The sequence below is a fragment of the Podarcis liolepis genome (genome assembly GCF_965112155.1).
Source record: "Podarcis liolepis genome assembly, chromosome: 2".
NCBI classification, from domain to species: domain Eukaryota; kingdom Metazoa; phylum Chordata; class Lepidosauria; order Squamata; family Lacertidae; genus Podarcis; species Podarcis liolepis.
In genome coordinates, this window is record NC_139555.1 from 91,632,559 (window position 1) to 91,653,855 (window position 21,297).

Here is a 21,297-nt window from a genome sequence, read left to right on the forward strand (position 1 = left end):
CTTTTGAGACCGACACACCCTCATTTCCATTTCCAGCCTTTATTCTCTGCAGCGGAAGTGGTTGCTTCAGAGCTAAACCAGATAATTGCATTATGCATTTAATGCGTGACTGGTTTCTGTTTACTAAATGGTAGCTGTGGGACCAGATTGGGACCACAACGTTCAGGATGGAGGACAAGATTTGACCCTTTAGTCCTGTTATGGTCCTGCTTGGGATCACCCAACCACAGATGCTATTCTGCGGCTGTGTAGGGAGAGTGGTGCAATCCGAACTGTGGCAGGGGAATAATATCCCTCGGCTTCCATGGTATAGTCCTGATCTAGATCACCCTTCCCCACACCAGCTATTTAGTAAACAAACATCCAGTATAGCTTATAGGTTTAATGTCACATCAAGTTTGGTCCCCGATCATTACATTGCCAAACTTCAAAGTGATGCAGTGGAATGTGAGCTTTAGAAAATGTCATAACCTCAAACTGAGAAAGCAACCAAGATATAAGTGGACCATTGTGCCAAGCAGATGCAGCTGTCTCAGAGGTTTAGACTTCCTGTCTACCTAAGTCCAGTATTGCTGAATGTAATGTTTGGTTCTTATTTATAAGTTCTTCTCCTTTCGCCACTATATCAGCTGAAATTATATAGCCGCAAAAACAACTGTCACAGGTGTGAGCTTTTGTAGTTTGGACATGGGCATGGTGCAGGAGAAAAGTGATAAGCGTCTCCTGTGACTATATACATATGTAATTTTAAAGCTAATTTGATCAGAGGAGCAGCACTGTGAGACAGCTGGAGTTGCTATTAGCCCTGCAGGCAATCTGTATTCTATTCTCTCCCCAAACTCCACCCTGAGCTGATAGTAGCTTTGTACATTAAGAGGTCTGCATCCAGGAAATAGTGCAGAAAAGGGTGCAGCACACTTTCTCAGAGAGCTACTTCCCCAAATTAGCATCCCAATGCAGCTGCTTGAAGTAAAAACCAAAGCAAAACCCCACAGGAGATTGTGAACACAGATCTCCTCTGTCATGTCTAGTTTAGTCCTTATGTAACATATCTGACAAGAATCCTAGGGCAAATTGCCCCTAAGATTAATGGCTGGCCATTCCCTTCCCAATGATATCCATCTGCATAATCTTCTGGCTGCTTCAAAGCATTTGTTTTCACAATAGTAATCGGGAAACGTAATGCTGGAAACACACAACAATATGCACAGCTAATGATTAAACCAAGTCTTTCTGAAAATATTTAAGATACTGAAAGCAAAATTACATGGAGAATAATTTTGTGTGAGGATGAAATTCCCCAGAGGCTGAAATTGCTTCTCTGACACAGAGAAGAACTTTGCAGTCTCTCAGATCAAGAATTAGTATCTTGAAAAATCGCCTTTGGCAGCAATCCAGTTTACCTCTGAGTTTCTTTTGCCAGTTCATTTCATTGAAGAGGTCTTCTGATCTCAGGAAAAAGTCATTTATCTTACTGCCTTGCTCATCCCTCTCGGTAGTATAGTACACCCGTAGTTTAGATTCCTTCGTGAGGAACTCACATATACTGGGCACAGGGAAAACTATTTGCTCCATGGTGCGATCTGATCTAACAATCTATAGAAGACAGGATTTAAGTATTACTTCGTATGGCTGCCCCTTAAAATGAGAATGTATCATCCCCCACGATGCAAACTCTTCCTTTATCAGAACCTCACTTATGCAGTAGACCTGCTACTCTCCTCACAAAAATACTTCATGATTTCCATTAGTGTAACACCATTTACTGTAGGTTTCTTCCTTTTGTTTCAGTAACATTTCAAGTCCAAAAAGCTGGGTCATTTCCATATACAATATTATATACATATATCATTATGGTTGATGGCCAGCTATTCCTTTGTTAGGCAAATTTAACAGTCCAGGGTGGTTAAATTATGTTTCCATTAAAAAAATGAGTTAATGGTTATTTGGTGTCCTGAAAGCTAAGGACCTTTCTCTCTCTGTTTTTGAATGATACTCTGATCAGAGCTTAGAAGAATGAAAACACATGTAAGAGATGGGATAAAAAAACAGGTTTTCATTTGGAATTTCTAAAAACAGAAGAACAGATACGAGAAGATGAAACTGTGCCATGTCTCTCATTAGCAGTGCTTTTTTTTAAAAAAAATGAGGTGCCAATACTCCCATGGATACCAGGACAAAATGACTGCAATGACAGTGGGGGTGGGGGTGGGGGAAGGTGACAGATCTCTGTCTTGGTGAGTACAATCACAAAGGAGGACTGCTCATTGGGATCTGAGATAGGGCAACAGTTCTGCTGGGATACAGGTTGGTTCTGGTATTCAGTATTTGCAAATATACCAAATGTCTCCAACACTCACCCCTCAGTGAACAGTGTTTACCCAGAACAAATCAAGCCAAACAGTCCTTCCCCTGCTTAAGCGGGAGATATCTCACAGTATGAAATTTTGTGCGTATATCTCTACTACAATTACACAGAGCTATGTAGCTAAGATCTATGTGGCTAATCCGTCTTGTCTAAAGCTCACCACAAGGACTATTTTTTAAATTTATAAAATGTTTGATTGAGAAAAGAATTGGCAAACCCAATTAAATTCAAAAGAGGATGGAATATAAGCCAGTTTAGAACATATTGGATAGCATTGTATTTGCTATAATATTCCATAGGTGCAAGTTGTTTTTGATGTAGTACATCTGCATTGTATTGTTTGCACAGGACACTTCTGCTGGTGTTCCCGCCTAATTTTAAAACAATTTCTTGGTTTATCTTTCCTTGGACTGGCACAGCGAAGATTACCCAGAATTTTCTGTAGCCTTTACCTCAATCTGAGCTGTGTGCTTAGCATAGAATTCCAAAGCTTCATCTCCATCAATTTGACCTCCAGGCTTCAACATGTTCTGCAACTCTTTGTTATGACGAGCGAGCTAAAATAAATGAATAGTACATTTGGTGATAGTGGCCTGCATCTCAATGAAAATGTACTTGGATTTTCTTTGTACTCTTCCAGGTGTTGGCTGGTCAGGGTAACTTAAAATAATTTTTTTTCTTGAAGTGGCTTAAAGCTGTTTTGAACCTGTGCTCCCTAAGTTACAGATGTAGCATTTCAGTGGTAAACCAGAAATTTAGTACAAACAGCACCAATGGGAGGCACCAGTCTGTGAAACTTTATGCAACATTTCTGCCAGTGGAATGAATCTATGCTGACCTCATTACTCTCCTGGTCATTTGTGTACGAAAACATGATCAGCGTGCAGAATCAGCACATCTGGGCTGTCCCAACAGAGATCAGATTTCCTGAATCTGCGCACTTGAGCCCAAATGATAGGTTGCACATGGCCATGCCTATATTTGGGTATAGGGCCCTAATAGAATGTGCCACAAAATTCTCCTTGCATAAATGCAATTGTACCTGATGGGCTAATATGTAAATATTATGCCCCACATTTCTAGGAGATGCAGCAAGATCTTCACCATTCTCTCCATCCTCAAACTCAACTTCACCTTGCAGATATGCCTTCTTAATCACTTCAACCTGGGGAGAAAAGATAAGTACAACACTCAAAACTGTGGTGTTGGTGATGGTGTGAGAGACAGAAATACCAAGGCCAAAGCCAAAACATACTGCCAGTGGACAACTCCTCTAAAGGAATTTCACATTTATTGCTCCCTCCCTCCCTCCTGAAGTAGAGGTCTCCGTTTCAAGTTATAAAAAGGTTGGTTTTTCCGTTTTGTTTTGTCTTTAAAGCAGCTGGTATTTGCTGTCAAATTGAGTCTACATTACGAATCACTTGACTCAGTGGAATAGGAGCCAAAATAAAGACTGAAACTTTATCCCCAGCTCACCCCTTTGTTGCTGGATAATAAATACATTGCATCACACACCCGTCTCGGACTACTGCCATAACCAAGGCACAATGTGGCGAGTTTATAGACTTTCAGCCCTGCACTTTGGAATCCCAGAGTTGACGTTTTGCTGATTATTAATGCTGGATGGAACAAAACGCTTAGAAGCTGTTAAATGGCTTTTGTCTCAACTCCTCGTCAAATTGATATCTAGTTGTGATAGATTATTTGAATCCAAACACTGTCACCCCTCATCAACACAGGATGTTTTCATATGGGTGTTGATGGATCAGTGCACTTCACGCTTGCAAGGTTTTCATTTCTTTTTTTACAACGTTGCCAACTACCCATTTGTGATATCTCAATGACTCACTTGCAGATTAAGCAGCCATACTACTATGCAGCTGATTAGCAGTTACATCAAAATAAATTTGAGGATGCAGAGAGGACAGTCATGGAACCTCAGATGTTTTCCCTCCCTCTGCTATCTGATCTTCAAAGAAGCAGGCAGAGTGGACCACCATAGCTTTCCAGGCTGCCAAGAGCTACTGAGCTCTTAGCCCCAAGTTGCCCAGGAGATAATTTCACAGGAATTTGTCAGAAGAGAACTGTGCAACAATGCTTCTCAAATCTTCCAAATCCTTATAGGCTCTGATGCTGCACAAACAGTGCTTTCTGGATGCACCCTTTTACTTTTTAATCTCACTTGGAAAAATTAATTTCCCCATCCTCAACTGATTATGAACTCCCCCAACATCTTTGCAGTCCACTTCAAGAGTTCAGTGAGTGGAAGTAATTACTTTACTTAGATCCTGAACTTAGTATGAACTTAGCCACCCAACCAGCAGCAAGATTATTGCATACTGCCAAATTCGCCTTTGCCACCACAACCCCTGAAAATTTGGAGGCGTATCCTTGGAAACGTACCAATTCTTTGGGTCTCATATTATACAGGATCCTTTCTGCGTTCTCACTGTCGTGCCTACTTTCCATTATTGCCAAGAGTAACTTAGAGGCATTGTTCTGGTAAAAGTCAAAGAAAGATATCTGATGAATAGTTGAATGTGTTATAAAAACGGAAAGAAGTAAAAAAGACAACCCACAGATCTATCTGACTATTTCCAGCTGCATAAACCTGTCAAAGCAACGAAGATGAGCAAATGTGAAAGACCGCAAGGTATCATAAAGTTGAAATCTAACACGATTTCTACTAAGAAGCAATGATGTCATTTAGATACATAAATACAATGAAAGTAGGTTTCAGGCAACACACAAAAGATAGCTGCATCTTTTCTCCTTTTAAACTGTGAAGTCAAGTGTCTATCAGTTTGGAAGCAGAATAGGACCACTATAAACAATAAGGGAATGGTTTTTTCTGTGTGTTGTTGTTGTTGTTTTGCATTTGGGGCGCTCCCTAAATATGCGGAAGTATAGATATTTATACATTAAAAGATTTTTAAAAACAAAACAAAACAAAAACAACCTATCTGTTAACCTGTGAGCTGACAGAATACTGATGGCAGCTGAGCTTGAAAGGGGAAAAATATAAAGAACCACAAATTGGTTGAAATCAGGTGAGACTGTGTACACATTACCACCTTAGGACACAGTGAGGTAGCTTTCTCCCTATTGCATTTCAAGTCACAACTGAACTTTGCTGTACACATCAGTATGCTTTGGTATATATCCATGCCGCCCACTGCCTGTCTGCTTCAGTGGGCACAGGTGTTTTCCATGGTGTAAGTCGCCTGCTTGGTTTCCTGATATGGTTTAAAATCAGGCTGAAGCTGGATTTCTTTTGGGGGCGGGGAGAGAATACATCAAACCACATTATTTCACAAGAAACTACAGGATCGCTCTACACCTCCTGTAATATTGGGTATGCACAGCACACTGCAACACTGTGTACTAGACACAGATGGTAGTTGACCCATCTCCAATATAGCGTGAGGGGACTCAATGGGACTTTTTCCTTTCCTATCTTGCTTTCCTATCCTGTCTTGCTTCTCCCAACTGCAATTAGCACTGGAAGTCCCCCCGATGTTAAGTTCTGTATATAAAAATTATGTTAAATTTACAATGCAGAAGTCGATGCTGGCAGCAAGGTCAGCAACTATGTCCAGCAATTATGCACTAACGCAGAGTAGAGGCTCCACTGATTTAATTGCAACTCAAAGTTGAGCCTAACCAATGGATCAGGATCAGCACTGGATGGCTTGCCCAAAGTAGCTATTGATCAATAGATGACTGGCCCCTTTGTCCTGTTCCCTCAACATCTATATTCTGCCTTAAATTGTAGGACAGCTGTGCATAAGACCACCTGATGGTTTCTGTCACAGGACTGGTTATGTATACAGCTCTGATCACATGTCCTAAGCCCCTTAACAGGCTGAAATGATTTTGCAAGTTACAGTATCATAGCTAAGTAATTGTACTTAATGTTCTCTTTGAAATTCAGGTTTTGAATGTATGAAATACATTCCATATCTTAAATTAAGAACAGGCAAGCTGTTTGAAACAAAATGTTATGAAGTCTTTATTTTAAAATGATTTTTAAAAAAATAATAATCCCATGTGATAGCAAACTGCCCAGGGCACTCAAGGGGCCTGCTAGGATTATCAAGATCTGGATAGAAGCTTTTGCTTTTTTGTTGTGATACTACCGTCCATCTTCAGAGTTGAGTATCCACTTGCCTTCAGTTCTAATACTAGATCCATCCGCTTCTTTCCCAGAGGGTTGATATCATTGAGAATTAATGCTGTAATTATATCTATACCATTGGACTCATGAGTAGCGATGCAGTTCTGCACAGGGGAGAAAGAAACGTAAAAAGAAGAAACCCTTTTTAAGTGGCTAACAAGAAAACATAACCTTTCTTCCCAAAGGCCTATTAAGTCTCTCTCTGCCCACCACTCCCATGAAGAGTTCCATAGGGAAGAATTCAACTTAGTTATTACACTAATGCAAAGGAATTTCTTCCCTTTCCACTCCATGTTGTCCCAAAACCTCCTCAGGAAAGTTGGAGAAAACCCCAGAATAGATTGAGCAGGGGAGGGGGGAACAGGGGCAGGAGGAGGGGAAAGTGTCCCATTGAGCAAAGAGAAATCAAAATGCTCACAGAGCATTCTACTTAATGCTACTTTCATTTCAGCCCATAGTAAGCTAAACTACTGGGCTTCCCATTTGTTAAAGGTAAAGGTAAAGGACCCCTGACATTTAAGTCCAGTCGTGAACGACTTTGGGGTTGCAGCGCTCATCTCACTCTATAGGCCAAGGGAGCCAGCGTTTGTCCGCAGACAGCTTCCGGGTCATGTGGCCAGCATGACTAAGCTACTTCTGGTGAACCAGAGCAGTGCTCAGAAACGCTGTTTACCTTCCCGTCGGAGCAGTACCTACTTGCACTTGACGTGCTTTCGAACTGCTAGGTGGGCAGGAGCTGGGACCGAACAACAGGAGCTCACCCCGTTGCCGGGATTCGAACCACCAACCTTCTGATCGGCAAGGCCTAGGCTCTGTGGTTTAGACCACAGCACCACTCGTGTCCCTTTTGTTACCTTACTACAAATCCAACTATTCTCTATTTGCACCAAGGTATTTTCAGAGTCTCATGCTGAGACCAGCTATTCCCCTGCACTAAGAAAGAGTTGGGGGTTCTCACTAATGAGGATGCTCTGTTCTAGACTTCTCATTTATGATTTCTTTGGGGTGTTGTAGTTAAGCAGCACACTTTGGAACGATTGGTGGTATGGGAATGGATGCCACTTTGAGGTCCCTTCCAACGGTTCTGTGATAAGTTCTTAGGGTTCCAAATTGTACGGGAGATTCCCAATTTTGCGACTACGACACGTTTTCTACTGCAATAACTGGATTACCTGGTTTTCATGGCATGGTCCCTGGCAGTACTCAGTCAAACTTTCCAGTGTCTGGTTGATCAATGCTACATTTTTCTCATTAATGTACAGCCCAAGAAGTCCAAGTCCTCCAGTTGTGCTTCCACAGATACAGTCCAGAAACTGCAGGGTCTCACACACTAAGTTGTAATTTGTCTTGTTGTTTTGACAACGTAGGAAATTCTATAGATGAATATGAAATAATGGAGAGGGGAAAGTTCTGTTTCATTTTTGAACATTGATGCTGGTCAAAAGAAATCAAAATGTGATATTTTTTTGCAACGGATTCACAGTTTTCCATTCACACATCACTTTCTAAAAGCACTAGTGAACATGATCTCAGTGTGATCCAAGCCTCTCAACACACCCATAGATAAATATTTAGGGCTTTTGACTTTTGTAATGTTTTGCAAGTGCCTATAGGTCGATTACACTCATTTCTCTCCCCTCAAAACTTTCCTTTTAGTTAGTTGTCTTTGATCTATAAAGAGCAACAAGTTTTCATTCCACCCACTCAAAGTTCCTGCAGATTACAGCTAGTTAGAAATTCCCTCTTTGAGCTTAATTCTTTTATTTTTCCCTCATGCTTGCTAAGTATCTTTGTTCCTAAGTCAGCATCTGGGGCAAGCATTTTTGGACACATGCCAAGACTCACTGCCAACCCCAGAGGCTTGTTCTTCTACTACTCTGCCCCTTATGAAATCTTGTCACATGTCTGCCTATGACATGGGGAGATAGATGAAATTATGCTGGTATCTGGGGTAGGGGAAGATAAGACAAGCAAGCCTGAAGATGGAAAGAGAGATCAGACATCTTTATACTATTCTCTTATCCCCTTCCAGCAGTCGAAGTCTGAGGGAAATGTTTCTTGCCCATTGCTTTAGCTGCCATTTAATGCCCTGTTGGTAACTGGAAAGCATTTGATCCTGATTGAGCGGGATAACTGGGTGTGCAACAATGAGATCCTGACTTAGTCTACCACATCTAAGGGATGCATTCGCCATATTTGGGTTATATTCAACAGTGTCTTATTCATGGAGGGCTCTCTGATAAAAGGGGAAACTCCCAGAAACGGAAGCAGGGAGCTGGCTGGTTTTTTGGCTGACCGCACCCTTCAGTCTTTAGCCACCACCACTCCGCCCAAAAAAATCTGTTCCAGAGGGTTAGAAAAACCATCCAGAAAAGCATGAGATGGGTGTGTGAGGGTATATTTTTTAAAATTGCCTTCTTCCCTGTTCCATGCACTGAAGCCTCTGCTGAATCAAGCCTTCAGTGAATGGAGGAACACATCTGGCTACAACCCATCATCACCCGCAGCCTAAATTTGACGAGGGTCTATTAGGATCCCACTTCCCTTGACAGGCATTCTATCAGTCACCCACTTTTGGTGCCAATTCTGAAGCAATTTCATGCTCCTCATTTTAAGGAGCTGTTTTTGATCTTTGTGATTTTAACTGATTTGGGTCTAGGGTGTCTTTAAAATCTCCTGCTTCGTATGAATCCATTCATGGTGTTTTAGGCTTAAAACTATAAATGACCCAGCTCATGCCTGTGAGATTTGTTTGAGATGCTTTGCTTATAGCTTTTGGCACGGGAAAATATGTCTCAGCATTGCATGTTTCAAAATAGTCTCGAAGATTGTGGAGCTTCAAAGAAAACATATTGTCAGGTTTTCAGTTCATTGGTTAGACCTGGAACCTTTAACAAGCCTAATGCAGAACAAACAGCCCATCTATTGTTAAGCACTGTGAAATTATCACAATCAAAACTGGGCCACACAATTAAAACAGTAGACAGACCTATCTTCTTGGATCAAAGTAAACCGCACCGAATCAAGATGATCAGGGATAATCTTTAGAGGGAAGCTACATGAATCAACCCTCCTCATGGATCACTGCCTTATCATGGCGCAAGGGCTTGAATAACAAGCTATGGCCATCCAAGATGAACAGGTCATAGCCAAGAGTTGGGATCCACCTGGAGAAGGAACTGGCAAACCACTCCAGTATTTTGCCAAGAAAACTCCATGGGCATAAAAAGGGAGAAGCTTTGAGAAGAAAGCCAGAGTTTCCAAGGCAATCTATGGTTCATGGGGTCAAGGAGAGTCGAACACGACTAAGACGACTAAACAACAACATGAATCAACATCTCCCCATGCTTCCTTGCCTCTAGCTGGTTTCCACTCAGGAAGGGACAGTGGAAATATCACATGGGCTTCAGTTCCAAGCTACCACACTCCATCAGAGAAACACTTTGCTCCTCAATGAGCTGGCAACAACATGTCTTGGGAAGGAGCTGCTGTTCAGTTAGGGGTAAAGTAGCATATGTCTCCATGCCCTCAGCTCAAGTGAGATGTCTGCTTTTCTATTGAGAGGATGGCAGAAAACCTTTTTTGTAGAGCTGAGCCTGAAGATGCTGCATAGCCTACCTGCAGGTCCCGGTTGTGGTTTTCACACAGCAGCTGCAAAAACCGCAAGATGGGCTGCATTATTGTGATAACAGGACTCATCTCCAGTTCGTCTTTGTTTTTGTCTGCTGCAGACTGTGCGCCATCTGCAGCTGAATAATGGTCGTCAGGATCAGCTTCCCTCCTGTAAGTGTTGTATGCCTTCCTTGTAGCAGCAGAGGCTTCAACCAACTGATCTCGCACCTCCTCTGTTATTTGGGTCATGGGTTCTCTCAAAGCTACAGAACACAAAGACAAAGGTCCATTAGCAAACAACAACCAAGCAGAGTCAAATCAACATTTTTCAGCATGTTGACACATCAACCTTTGTAATTAATCCAAATTAATGCTGTAAGTTTTACTGAGGCAGCCTGATTTGGTTTATACCACCCCACAAGACACAGCAATATCCTTTCTGTAAATGTGAAGGCTGTTCCCTAAATAATAGATAAGCACCCACCATTACAGAACACAAATTAAATAAGATTTAGAGCAAAAAACAGGATTTGAGAAGTTTTATGGGGAAGCTCCAAAGTTCAATTCTTGGAATCTCCATGTAGTGCTGGGGCATACTGTGTATACAATACTGAGCTAGATGGACTTTGGTCTGTGTCCCTATGATCCTATCATACTCATGTCCATGCTATTCCCCCTGCCCAACCCTGAATGCTTGCATCTGGTGCCTAAGTACATGCTGCAGGGTGACTGATAATGCAAATAGGTTCTTCAGATATTGCAGCAGGGCTTTCTAACAAGTATTGAATTTTCAGTAGTACATCCTGATTAAATAGTGGGGAATGGCAAGAATATGTGCTGGCATTTTGAAGCCAACTGACACTGACAAATCTCATACATGAGGGGAACCAACCCCACAACAGAACACCTGACCGTAGGCATGTAAAGTGCCACTAGAAAGCAACCTTTTCTCTTTCTTCCAGTGTCATGTTATTGACAATAAACAGTATGTACTGATGCATCAGACATGTATGTTATAATGATTCCAAAGGAAAAGAGACGTTTGAGACTGCCAGTGCCCATCTCAATCCCTCTCTTATTACAAATGGAGAATATGGGACGTCTGTTTTTAGCTACAGAATCCTAGACCTATTGCACACAGAGCAGAGTGTTAAAAACAAGGATTAAGCAACATGTCAAGCTACTCAAGCTGGCTGGCCCATTAATGCTAAAAATACTTGTCACCACTACAGCAACTGCCACATCCCAAATGGATGAAGGAGGAAAGCAGTGCCATGGTAGGGCTGAATTTTTAACTTCCATGTTGTGGACCAGAACCTCTGGATCAATAAAATAATTCACTGAAGGGTTTGATTTTCATAGTCTTCATTACACCACTGGAGAATTACCTCTTTTCCTGGCTGGTACATCTCTGTCCGAGTCATCATCTTTCTTTTTATTTCCTAAATCACTAGTGTTAACTGTGACTGTAGCCTTGATCTCTTGCTGAGCCACTTTCATGCGGTCGTAAAAAACTTTGAAGAATTTTTCCGACTTTTTATCTTCTGTTAGTCGGCAAAAGAATGAGTGCTACAGAAACAACAGAGATGCAGAACACCTTAAATGGTAAAATCCAGTATCAATGGCACATAGATACCATGTAGTGAACCCCACAGTCACTGACTGAGCTTCTGTTAATGAAATAAAGCAAGTGAAGGCCCCAGAGCCAAATGCAGCTCTTAAAGAGTATCAAAATGCTCCCAACTGCAATATTCAGGGCAAGAATTGAGGGAATAAATGTTATGGAAATGGGTATTATTTGGAATACGCTTAGTAAGGGAGGTTTGGCTGCCACCTTTACCTCTCCTCAAAGCAATCCTCCTGTGAAACCAGATGCTGGCCCCAGCGTCCTATGCTTATAATTGCTGGTGAAAGGGAGATATTCGAATCATGGAATACTGAGAAAACACTGCAGATCCTTCAAAGGATGTGAAATGTCAGTTTGGCTACAAAAGATTGCATTTTTAGACACTTCTCAACACATCTGGGATTAGGGGTTAGCACTTCTGGGCCAGAGGGATTGTTTGTTTGTTTATTTAGCACTTACCTTATAGAATTTGCCGGTTTGATATGATATACTACATATGATGCTTCCAGAAGGGACAGGGAATACTCTTTAAACCTGGCATGAATGCTGCTGATGCATGGGAAAGAATATTCTCTAGTCATAGTCAGACCTAACGTTAGTGTTTCACTTACATTAAGTGTTCATATCATTTCGATGTGGAGAAGTCAAATAAAGCACCATTTCCCCCAAAACTGTGTGGAATACAGATCAAAGACTGTGTGCATGGAGGAAGCTAGAGCAAGCAGCCAGGGACTACATCTGACAGCTATCTGATGAAACCAATATGCTGTTACGTAAATCAGGAACAAAGCTTAAAGCATGACTGCAGGATGAACTTGTAAGTGGGTCACCTTATGCGGAGTATTATGAAATTAGTTAGCATTCTGCAGTGGCTCATGTTGCAACAGCTTCTCCTACAGCTGACTGACACAAAGTCAGATTTATTGGAAAAGCAAATCGAAAAGAGGAAAAGGACGATGGCAATACATCCTCTGAGATGCAGAGAACACAAGGCTGTCCCCTGCATGGTGCCCTTTAATCACTCTCCAGAGAAATTGTGTGGCAAGGTGACTTTGAAATATGGGTAAAATCATTTCCCCTTACTTTATGGACGTTTAGGCAGATAAGGCAGCTGTCACAAATACAATGTGAGGCTTCGTAAGAAGAGATTTTTGATACTAAGGACAAACAATTTATTGACTTGTTCTGCATGTGCACAGACTTCCCAGGGAATGCTGGACTGGGTGAATCTTAAGTTTGTGATTAGAATGTCAATTCTCATATTCTTTGCACCAAAGGAGCAAAAGGGAGAGGATGCTGCAGCCATCCTCCTAAGACACATGGTCCTTTCCTGACATGCACCAATTAATTTCCAAAAATGCAGGGTAAAATGCTTAAGCTTGCCTAGAAGCCATACAGTCTCAACTATAAGTTTCTCCCGGACCCCAGATACATACATGCTAAAGGGAGGATAAAGTAATGGAAGAACTCTGCACATGTTCAGAGGTACTTTCAGATGCTCTGCAGCTGAGTCAAGTTAAGCTCCTATACTATCAGTAAGCCTCTATCAATGCAAGCACAGGCAGGCAGTAGTTTAAAGAAACTGCCTTAAAACTGGTCCACAAATCTAATTCTAATTAGATAGACAGCAAATAAATTATATTAAATAATTTACTAGACAAGAAGAAATGTAAAACCTGATTAGGCTACCTACTTTATTACAAAGAATTCAAGGAGTGAAGCAACATAACAGGGTGCATTATGCAGCTGCAAAACAGAGAATCTACCGGTAACTGCTAGTAAAAAGAGCTGCGTACACAACCATCCTCAAAAGTATAATGAACATGTGTTTAAAATGTCCTGAACATTTCCAAGAAGAAGACCTTCTTCAAACAAGCCAGCTGGGTACAAATATTGAGCAAACATGAACCACAGCAAACTGCATGCTATTAATTTTATTTGTTCAGTGATTATGCCTCCTTTGTCCTTATTTGGATGTTGATTTGCTTCCAGTATGCTGAATCTGGGTGGCTAGATAAAGATTTTGAAATATGTCTCCAACATTTCATGGATGAAAATAAAGACATTCTTAAGTATTTTTAACCCTAAAATTTTTAACTAATTTCATACAAAATATTAAAACATTTATGTGCTTCCCTTCCATTACACGGTGGTCAAATATTATGTATTATTTCTGTAGCTGTGTTAACTTATTCTGGCTTCTAAAGCTATACCAGCATGGTCAATAAACTGACCATAACAATTTAAAAACAAAAAGAACGAAATGTTTAATCCCATAATGGATCTGGGTTAACTTGTTAGAGAACTACAACTCAAAACACAACTAGCAACAACCTATTTTCTGGGGGGGGGGATATTTATTTTATTTATTAAATTTATATACTGCCCTTCACAGAATAAAATACAAGATAAAACACACGTAAACAATTAAACCAAAACAAAGGTGCAATTGTTTAATTTAAAATAATGGCTAGTGTACCATGTTTTATTTATTACTTATTTATTGAATTTATGTTCCACCTTTTTCTCCAAGGAGCTCAAGGTGGAGTGCATGGTTTGTTCAGTTCCAAGAAAACTTTTTTTTATGAGGCAGAACATCAGTCTGACTGTATTCTGCCTGAAATATTTAATCAGATGCTTTCTTTTGAATTGTCTTGAGCTAGCCTGCAGTAACTGGTTAACTGCATCTAGATGAAAAAAATAAAACACTGTGATAACAATATATAATTCATACTGTACGAATCTGAAAAAACTGCTTCAGTTTGGTATTTGTATCCTATTAAAATTTGTGGGAAATGCACTACTAAGACTAAGTGAAGTTATTTAAAGTGACTGAATAAATATTAGAAACTGCAACACATCGGTTCTGGAAATGACAGTTTATAGTCTTGCACACAGTAAGATCACAAGTCATTCTAGTGTTTCATGTCAGATTTTATCTGCCGAAAGAATATCGCCTTTTAGGAAACAGTGAAAGCTGCGCTGTATTTCACATACTATTGGCAGCTATATCTTTTCTCAGATTTAAATATTGTTTCACTGCATTTCACACAGAAAACTGTATATCCTATAGGGCACTTGTGCTTACAGCTCACATTGGATGAAAATTGTCCTAAAGTAGCAAATTCCACCTGGGTTAATTCCTTCACGCTGTATGCTAAGAGGCAATGTTGTGCTATTTTCTAGGCGTCAACAAGAACCAAAAGTTTGAAGCACCTTTGTCCTGTGAAGTGACTAAGAAACATGAGAACAGGCCTTTCCTGTGGTGGCTCCTTGCTTATGGAAGAGCTCCTTGCTCTTCCCAGGGAAGCTCACCTGGAACCTTTGTGGCATATCTTTAGTTGCCAGGCAAAAACATTCTTCTCCTCTCAGGCCTGTGGCTAATTATGCAGTCCATTACCTTTTAAACTGTATTGTTTTTGATTGTTACTATGCTATGTATTTTTGTGTTTTTGTAAACTGCCCTGTGATTCTGAGATGAAGGATGGTATGTAACAACAACAACAACAACAACCTGAAGGTAACCTTTTCTGGTTCTGGGATATTGAGGGGAGCACTAAGGTTGTGTCTCTTGCCAGACTTAGGGTTTTCCATGTTTTCTTTAGCTATCCCCCAATAAAGAGTTATGAGCTAATGTAATCATATCTTCCTTCTATATATAGAAGGGAGATCAACTGTCCTGTCTTGTCCATGCATGAAAGGTCTAAGTACAGGCACCTCAATTCCTTTATTTTTCTAAAGAAGTATTGAACCATGGCATCAAACAAGTGGTTGTTTTTGCTTACTTGCTTGCTTGCTTTTTAAAGGTCGCTAAACATCCCACTGTTATCTAGCCAGTTATTCATTAGCGTTGTCTCAGAAAAACTGTCGACAAGCAAAACGCTGGGAAACCCCTTGTAAGAAACCCCTGTGAGTTTCCCCAAGGCCTCAGCAGCAGCAGCAGCAGCAGCCACTGACCAGCCTTTTCCAATTCCAACTTGTTGAAAGTGCTTTCTAGACTTTTTGCTGAGGTCACGTATTTAGCCCACCTGCTGTTCTTTGTCACCTCACACTCACTTATGCCTACATTGCTACTGCCTCTCCTCCTTTTCCTCTTATTAACAAGGTCCTGACATGTCTCAACAGTGGGAAATCACAACTTCCCCATGTTTCCCTAAAGGCACTGTTTGGAGCCTCACATTTACTTCCTTTTATCTTGTTTCTGGTGCTGCACGAACCCTTCTACTTCTGACTGGTAAGTTCACCCTGGAACTTACTTGCCTTTTCCCTTCCTTCTTTCTTTTTAGAATAAAAGAAGAAAACATTTAAAAGAAAACTGTACAGTCCCATATGCCAATGGTGACGGGGGATAACACTTCAGAGAACGAGTCAATGCCAGACATATGGCAAAGCCGGCTGCCATTGAAACTGCTTTTCGGAGGAACCACTGATAATCAGATGGTATTTTGTTTCACAACCAAATCATTTGCCATGAAACAAGAGCTATCACATGACGTGCAGAGGTCATGAGGCATGCTTCACAAATGATGGGCATCAGTAACTACACATGCAGCCCAAGCACACTTTCATTTGTAAATGGAATGTCTTTCTTCTGGTAGGACATTTGAGATAATGAATGTGATTGATTGCCACAGAATTTCAGAAAAGTCATAGTAATTCACATATTTGAATTCTTGCCTTTCACAGCTTCTCTCCCACCCTCCCCACTCCTGATGCCCTCCATATGTTTTGGACTACAATTCCCATAATCCCCATCCAGCACATTAGGACTGATGGAAATTGTAGTCCAAAGCGTTTGGAGGGCACCATTTTGAGAAAGGCTGCTCTACACTCCATTTAACCAAGCAAACCTTCCTATAGACTTGTGTCTTTCCTGTTGTTGTTGTTGTTGTTGTTGTTGTTTAGTTGTTTAGTCGTGACCGACTCTTCGTGACCCCATGGACCAAAGCACGCCAGGCACTTCTGTCTTCCACTGCCTCCCGCAGTTTGGTCAAACTCATGCTGGTAGCTTCGAGAACACTATCCAACCATCTCGTCCTCTGTCGTCCCCTTCTCCTTGTGCCCTCCATCTTTCCCAACATCAGGGTCTTTTCCAGGGAGTCTTCTCTTCTCATGAGGTGGCCAAAGTATTGAAGCCTCAGCTCTCAAGAGTCTCCTCCAGCACCATAATTCAAAAGCATCAATTCTTCAGCGATCAGCCTTCTTTATGGTCCAGCTTTCACTTCTGTACATCACTACTGGGAAAACCATAGCTTTTACTATATGGACCTTTGTTGGCAAGGTGATGTCTCTACTTTTTAAGATGCTGCCTAGGCTTGTCATTGCTTTTCTCCCAAGAAGCAGGTGTCTTTTAATTTCGTGGCTGCTGTCACCATCTGCAGTGATCATGGAGCCCAAGAAAGTAAAATCTCTCACTGCTTACATTTCTTCCCCTTCTATTTGCCAGGAGGTGATGGGACCAGTGGCCATGATCTTCGTTTTTTTTGATGTTGAGCTTCAGACCATATTTTGCACTCTCCTCTTTCACCCTCAATAAAAGGTTCTTTAATTCCTCCTCACTTTCTGCCATCAAGGTTGTGTCATCTGCATATCTGAGGTTGTTGATATTTCTTCCGGCAATCTTAATTCCGGCTGGGATTCATCCAGCCCAGCCTTTCGCATGATGAATTCTGCATATAAGTTAAATAAGCAGGGAGACAATATACAGCCTTGTCGTACTCCTTTCCCAATTTTGAACCAATCAGTTGTTCCATATCCAGTTCTAACTGTAGCTTCTTGTCCCACATAGAGATTTCTCAGGAGACAGATGAGGTGATCAGGCACTCCCATTTCTTTAAGAACTTGCCATAGTTTGCTGTGGTCGACACAGTCAAAGGCTTTTGCATAGTCAATGAAGCAGAAGTAGATGTCTTTCTGGAACTCTCTAGCTTTCTCCATGGGTCTTTCCTAGTGTGCTATATATTTCATTTTCCATCCTTTTCCAGACTCAACTATCCTAGCTGCACTTTTCGGTCTAACTCAGAATATCAATAATAATAATAATAATAATAATAATAATAATAATAATAGGGAGAGGATATAACTGCTTGTTCCTTGATCCTTTTCTCTTTATTTGCTCACTTTATCACCCCTATTCTGCTTTGCATAACTGCCACAAGTGCACTTCTCATTATTAAATAGCATCCTGTTGCAGCTTATGACTTGAACAGATTTCATTTCCTCGGTATCTGCTAATGCAAGCCATCTCCCGCTTCACCTTTATATCTTCCTATTCCTCCTCATATTTCATCAACTCCCCCATCTGGCCATTCACCACTGTCCTGTTATTTACAATGCAAAGAAGCACAGTGTAATGGAACTCATTCACATTAATTAGTCCTCTTATCTAGGTCCATCAAACTGCTGCTGTTGCTAAATAATAAACATTGGTGTCCAGTTATAAGTCAAGGGTTGCATCTTAGCTGGCTGAAGCCACAAATCTGTCCTTTCAAGATTCAGGGAAGTATTGAATAGCAGATCATATGCCTTGCTGATTGATGTCTTCATTCCAAAGCACACTAGAGAACCGTAGTTTAAAAGGTGGACACTCAGCATGGACCTCTCTCTGCCGCTGCAGGTTTGCTGAACTGGTAAAGCATATTCAACTGTTCAGGGGCCAAACTTTTTTTATATTAAAAAAAACTCCAACATTTCAGATGCAATGGACTAGTTAAAGGTAGCTTAAGGATTACTCTTGCATATGTGGCGTATCAGGTTTTGCTCAGATCTTGAAGTGTGCGCATTTGCCATACACATGGGGAACATTATCATCCCAGTTAGCTGTTAACTAGGTCTGCCCTGCAGTTACAGCTATTTATATTGTAACACACACACACACACACACACACACACACACACGAAAATTTGGATCAGGTGCTGTGGTTTTTGCTTAGACTTGATAATTAGAGGTTTGCTACTGCATAGGCTTTGCTTGTTGCAAGCTCATGTTGTAAGAGCAGTAGGATTTATCCACATTCCTTCATAAAGAGAACAGTAATGTGATTACAGAAACATTCATTAGGAATATTTCATGCATAGGGTTTCTCACGCTTGGTCATATGCATCCCCCCCCCAAAGAAAAATCAAAAAATTCTTTCATGGTATTTTGTCCTTGAATAACTTACATGGAACATGTTATACTTAAGGAATACTTTTCACATATAAGCATCCATAGGCTCTGCGCCCACAGGCACAAAACCATACACAGGGAGGTAGAGGACAACAGGGACTATGGAAGCAATCCTGCTTCTCTCCTGTACAGTCACTATATATGCTTTTAGATCAAGACAAATCAATGAAATGGGACTTTAGGTTCCCATTAAATTTTGAAGAAAATGCACAGAGACAAAACATAAGAGTATCTGAAAAAGGATTAGCTTGGATAAAGGGTTTCTGTAAGGGGATGGGCATAACCTAAGACCCTTTGGACCCTCTGGACATACATAAAACTTATTTATCAAGATATGGGAGTCAGCCCTTTATGCTTTCCCTAAGTTAAGTAAACCTACATTGTTAACTGTCAAATATTAAATTCTATTTTCAAAGCCAACAAGGCACATCAAAGATGCACTTTTCTTGGCCTGAAACCAATATATAATATATACTTAATAATTCCCTTGCTCTTCTTCAAGTATCCCCCAAAAAGCAAGAAATGTTCTGGTGGCAGTCATCCTTCTCAGCCTAAAAAGGAAGCTCATTGGGGATTTCTGCTTTGTGCCTTAAGAGTTAATATAAGCTTACAATCTGGTTTTAAAATAACCAGAGAGTGTCATGGGGACATCACGTAGTCAGAGTATGAAGTTCTAATATGAATCAAACGCACAGTTCGGTTGTATTCCTGATGCTTCCCAAAAGGCCAATCATCAGAACTGGATGCATGACATTTTAACAAGAAACCTGATTAAGCAGACACTTTCAAAGGGACAAAATTGTTTAAGGATAGGCTTGGGTTGCTACTTGTCTTCCTTTGCAAGCAATAAAAGGGATGTCGGATGGGGCCATCTGTGACATTTGATTCCTGAAAAAGGTATTTCATTTGATGGTTCCTCAATAGGCACACCTAAAATCCTGATTGTCTCCAATTTAAAGGAGGCAGTTAACCAAACAGGAGAGATGGGGGGAAGGACAGGACAAAAGGACTCTGAGACCTTAAAGCAACTGATTGGAGGCTGAATGTGCACACTTTACAGTTCTGCTTCTGTTATGAGGATTAAACATTTAATAGAATGAAGCAGATGATTCTGGTTATGTGCAAGGTGTGGGGCTACCATTTCAATGCTGCTTCAAAAAACAAAAAACGGAGCCTCTGTGTTCATACATTTAAACACAGCTTCACACAAACACATACCCACACAAGTACATGAGCCTTTAAACCACGCAGCACTATCAATACAAGGCAGCACACATCCTACTTCCTTCCTGAATGAGGGAGTTTTATGTAGGTGTGAGAAACAAGGATGTTTTACAGGCTCCTGGAAGTGAGGAACCCTCAAAAAAACGGGGGGGGGGGGAGAGAAAGTGAAAGAGAGGGGAATTATAGAAAAACCATAGCAACTAGTCAGTCCATCTTCCCACACCACCCACCAGCCACCAGCTTCATTTGCTGACGCACTTTTTTAAAAAAACCCAGCAGAAAAACTCAAGCTGTCTCTACCAGCCTGGGAAGGTGAGCAAGCCTTGAGAGCTCATTAAATTCCCTCCTCAGCTTCTCTTGTATGCCTGCAGCTAGTGAGCAAGTAGGATATAAATAGAAGTTATATAACATCTTTGTTGATTCCTGTGCTTACCCAAAAAAAAAAAAGTAGCATGACCTTGTTTTCAATAGCCTGCCTCTGCCTGCTTGTCAGGGACTTTAATCTTGTTAGGGATCATCTGAAAAGTCTGAATAAATGTTATATAGACTTTGCAGATAAAACAGGAATATCTGGGCCTTCATGTGTGACTGTAAACACACTAGCTTCTGTATATGCCTTAGTTACAGATGAGAACCACCTAGTGCTCAAACGAACTGAGATAAGACAATATTATCACTACAGCAGCAACGTTACCCAACTTTCAGAATGTGATTTCTAAGACACAGTACTGCATATAGATGCATCACTAGAATGGAGATACCATTTCAGAGGAAGAGTGTGTGACTTCTCTAGGGAAAAAGAAGTTAGCTGACGGACTTTCAAGTGAAGGCACACACTCAGATAAAAAAGACCTAATAAAATAGAACAATGTGCATTAAAAAGAAAAAGAGCACACATACATTGTGCACAATGATATGAGCTCCATACATCCAAATGTTAGCATTGGTAGATAAGAGACAGTTGGCATTTGTAGCAGCCCGCACTGCCAGCACCCAAAAAACCTCTTTGGGGATCAAAGTGCAAACATGGAATGGATTGTCACACAAGGGCATTGTCAAACAATAAAGAGTTTTTGCTTTCGTGAAATCTGGGGCAGCCACATATTATGCTATTTCCAACA

At 40.9% G+C, this 21,297-nt stretch overlaps 1 protein-coding gene across 4 annotated transcripts in view; it reads right to left on the reverse strand.

Moving 5' to 3' along the window:
* ITPR1 (inositol 1,4,5-trisphosphate receptor type 1) overlaps positions 1 to 21,297 on the reverse strand; it is a 215,889-nt gene that overhangs the window by 39,903 nt on the left and 154,689 nt on the right. For all 4 annotated transcript variants that reach the window (XM_083491016.1, XM_083491015.1, XM_083491014.1 and 1 more), the window contains 8 exons: positions 11,546 to 11,726; positions 10,164 to 10,420; positions 7,718 to 7,918; positions 6,539 to 6,649; positions 4,772 to 4,867; positions 3,411 to 3,533; positions 2,821 to 2,925; positions 1,404 to 1,596 (listed from right to left, as the gene is read on the reverse strand). In XM_083491016.1, the coding sequence (XP_083347142.1) occupies positions 1,404 to 1,596; positions 2,821 to 2,925; positions 3,411 to 3,533; positions 4,772 to 4,867; positions 6,539 to 6,649; positions 7,718 to 7,918; positions 10,164 to 10,420; positions 11,546 to 11,726 (1,267 nt within the window). The remainder of the gene's footprint in view (positions 1 to 1,403; positions 1,597 to 2,820; positions 2,926 to 3,410; positions 3,534 to 4,771; positions 4,868 to 6,538; positions 6,650 to 7,717; positions 7,919 to 10,163; positions 10,421 to 11,545; positions 11,727 to 21,297) is intronic.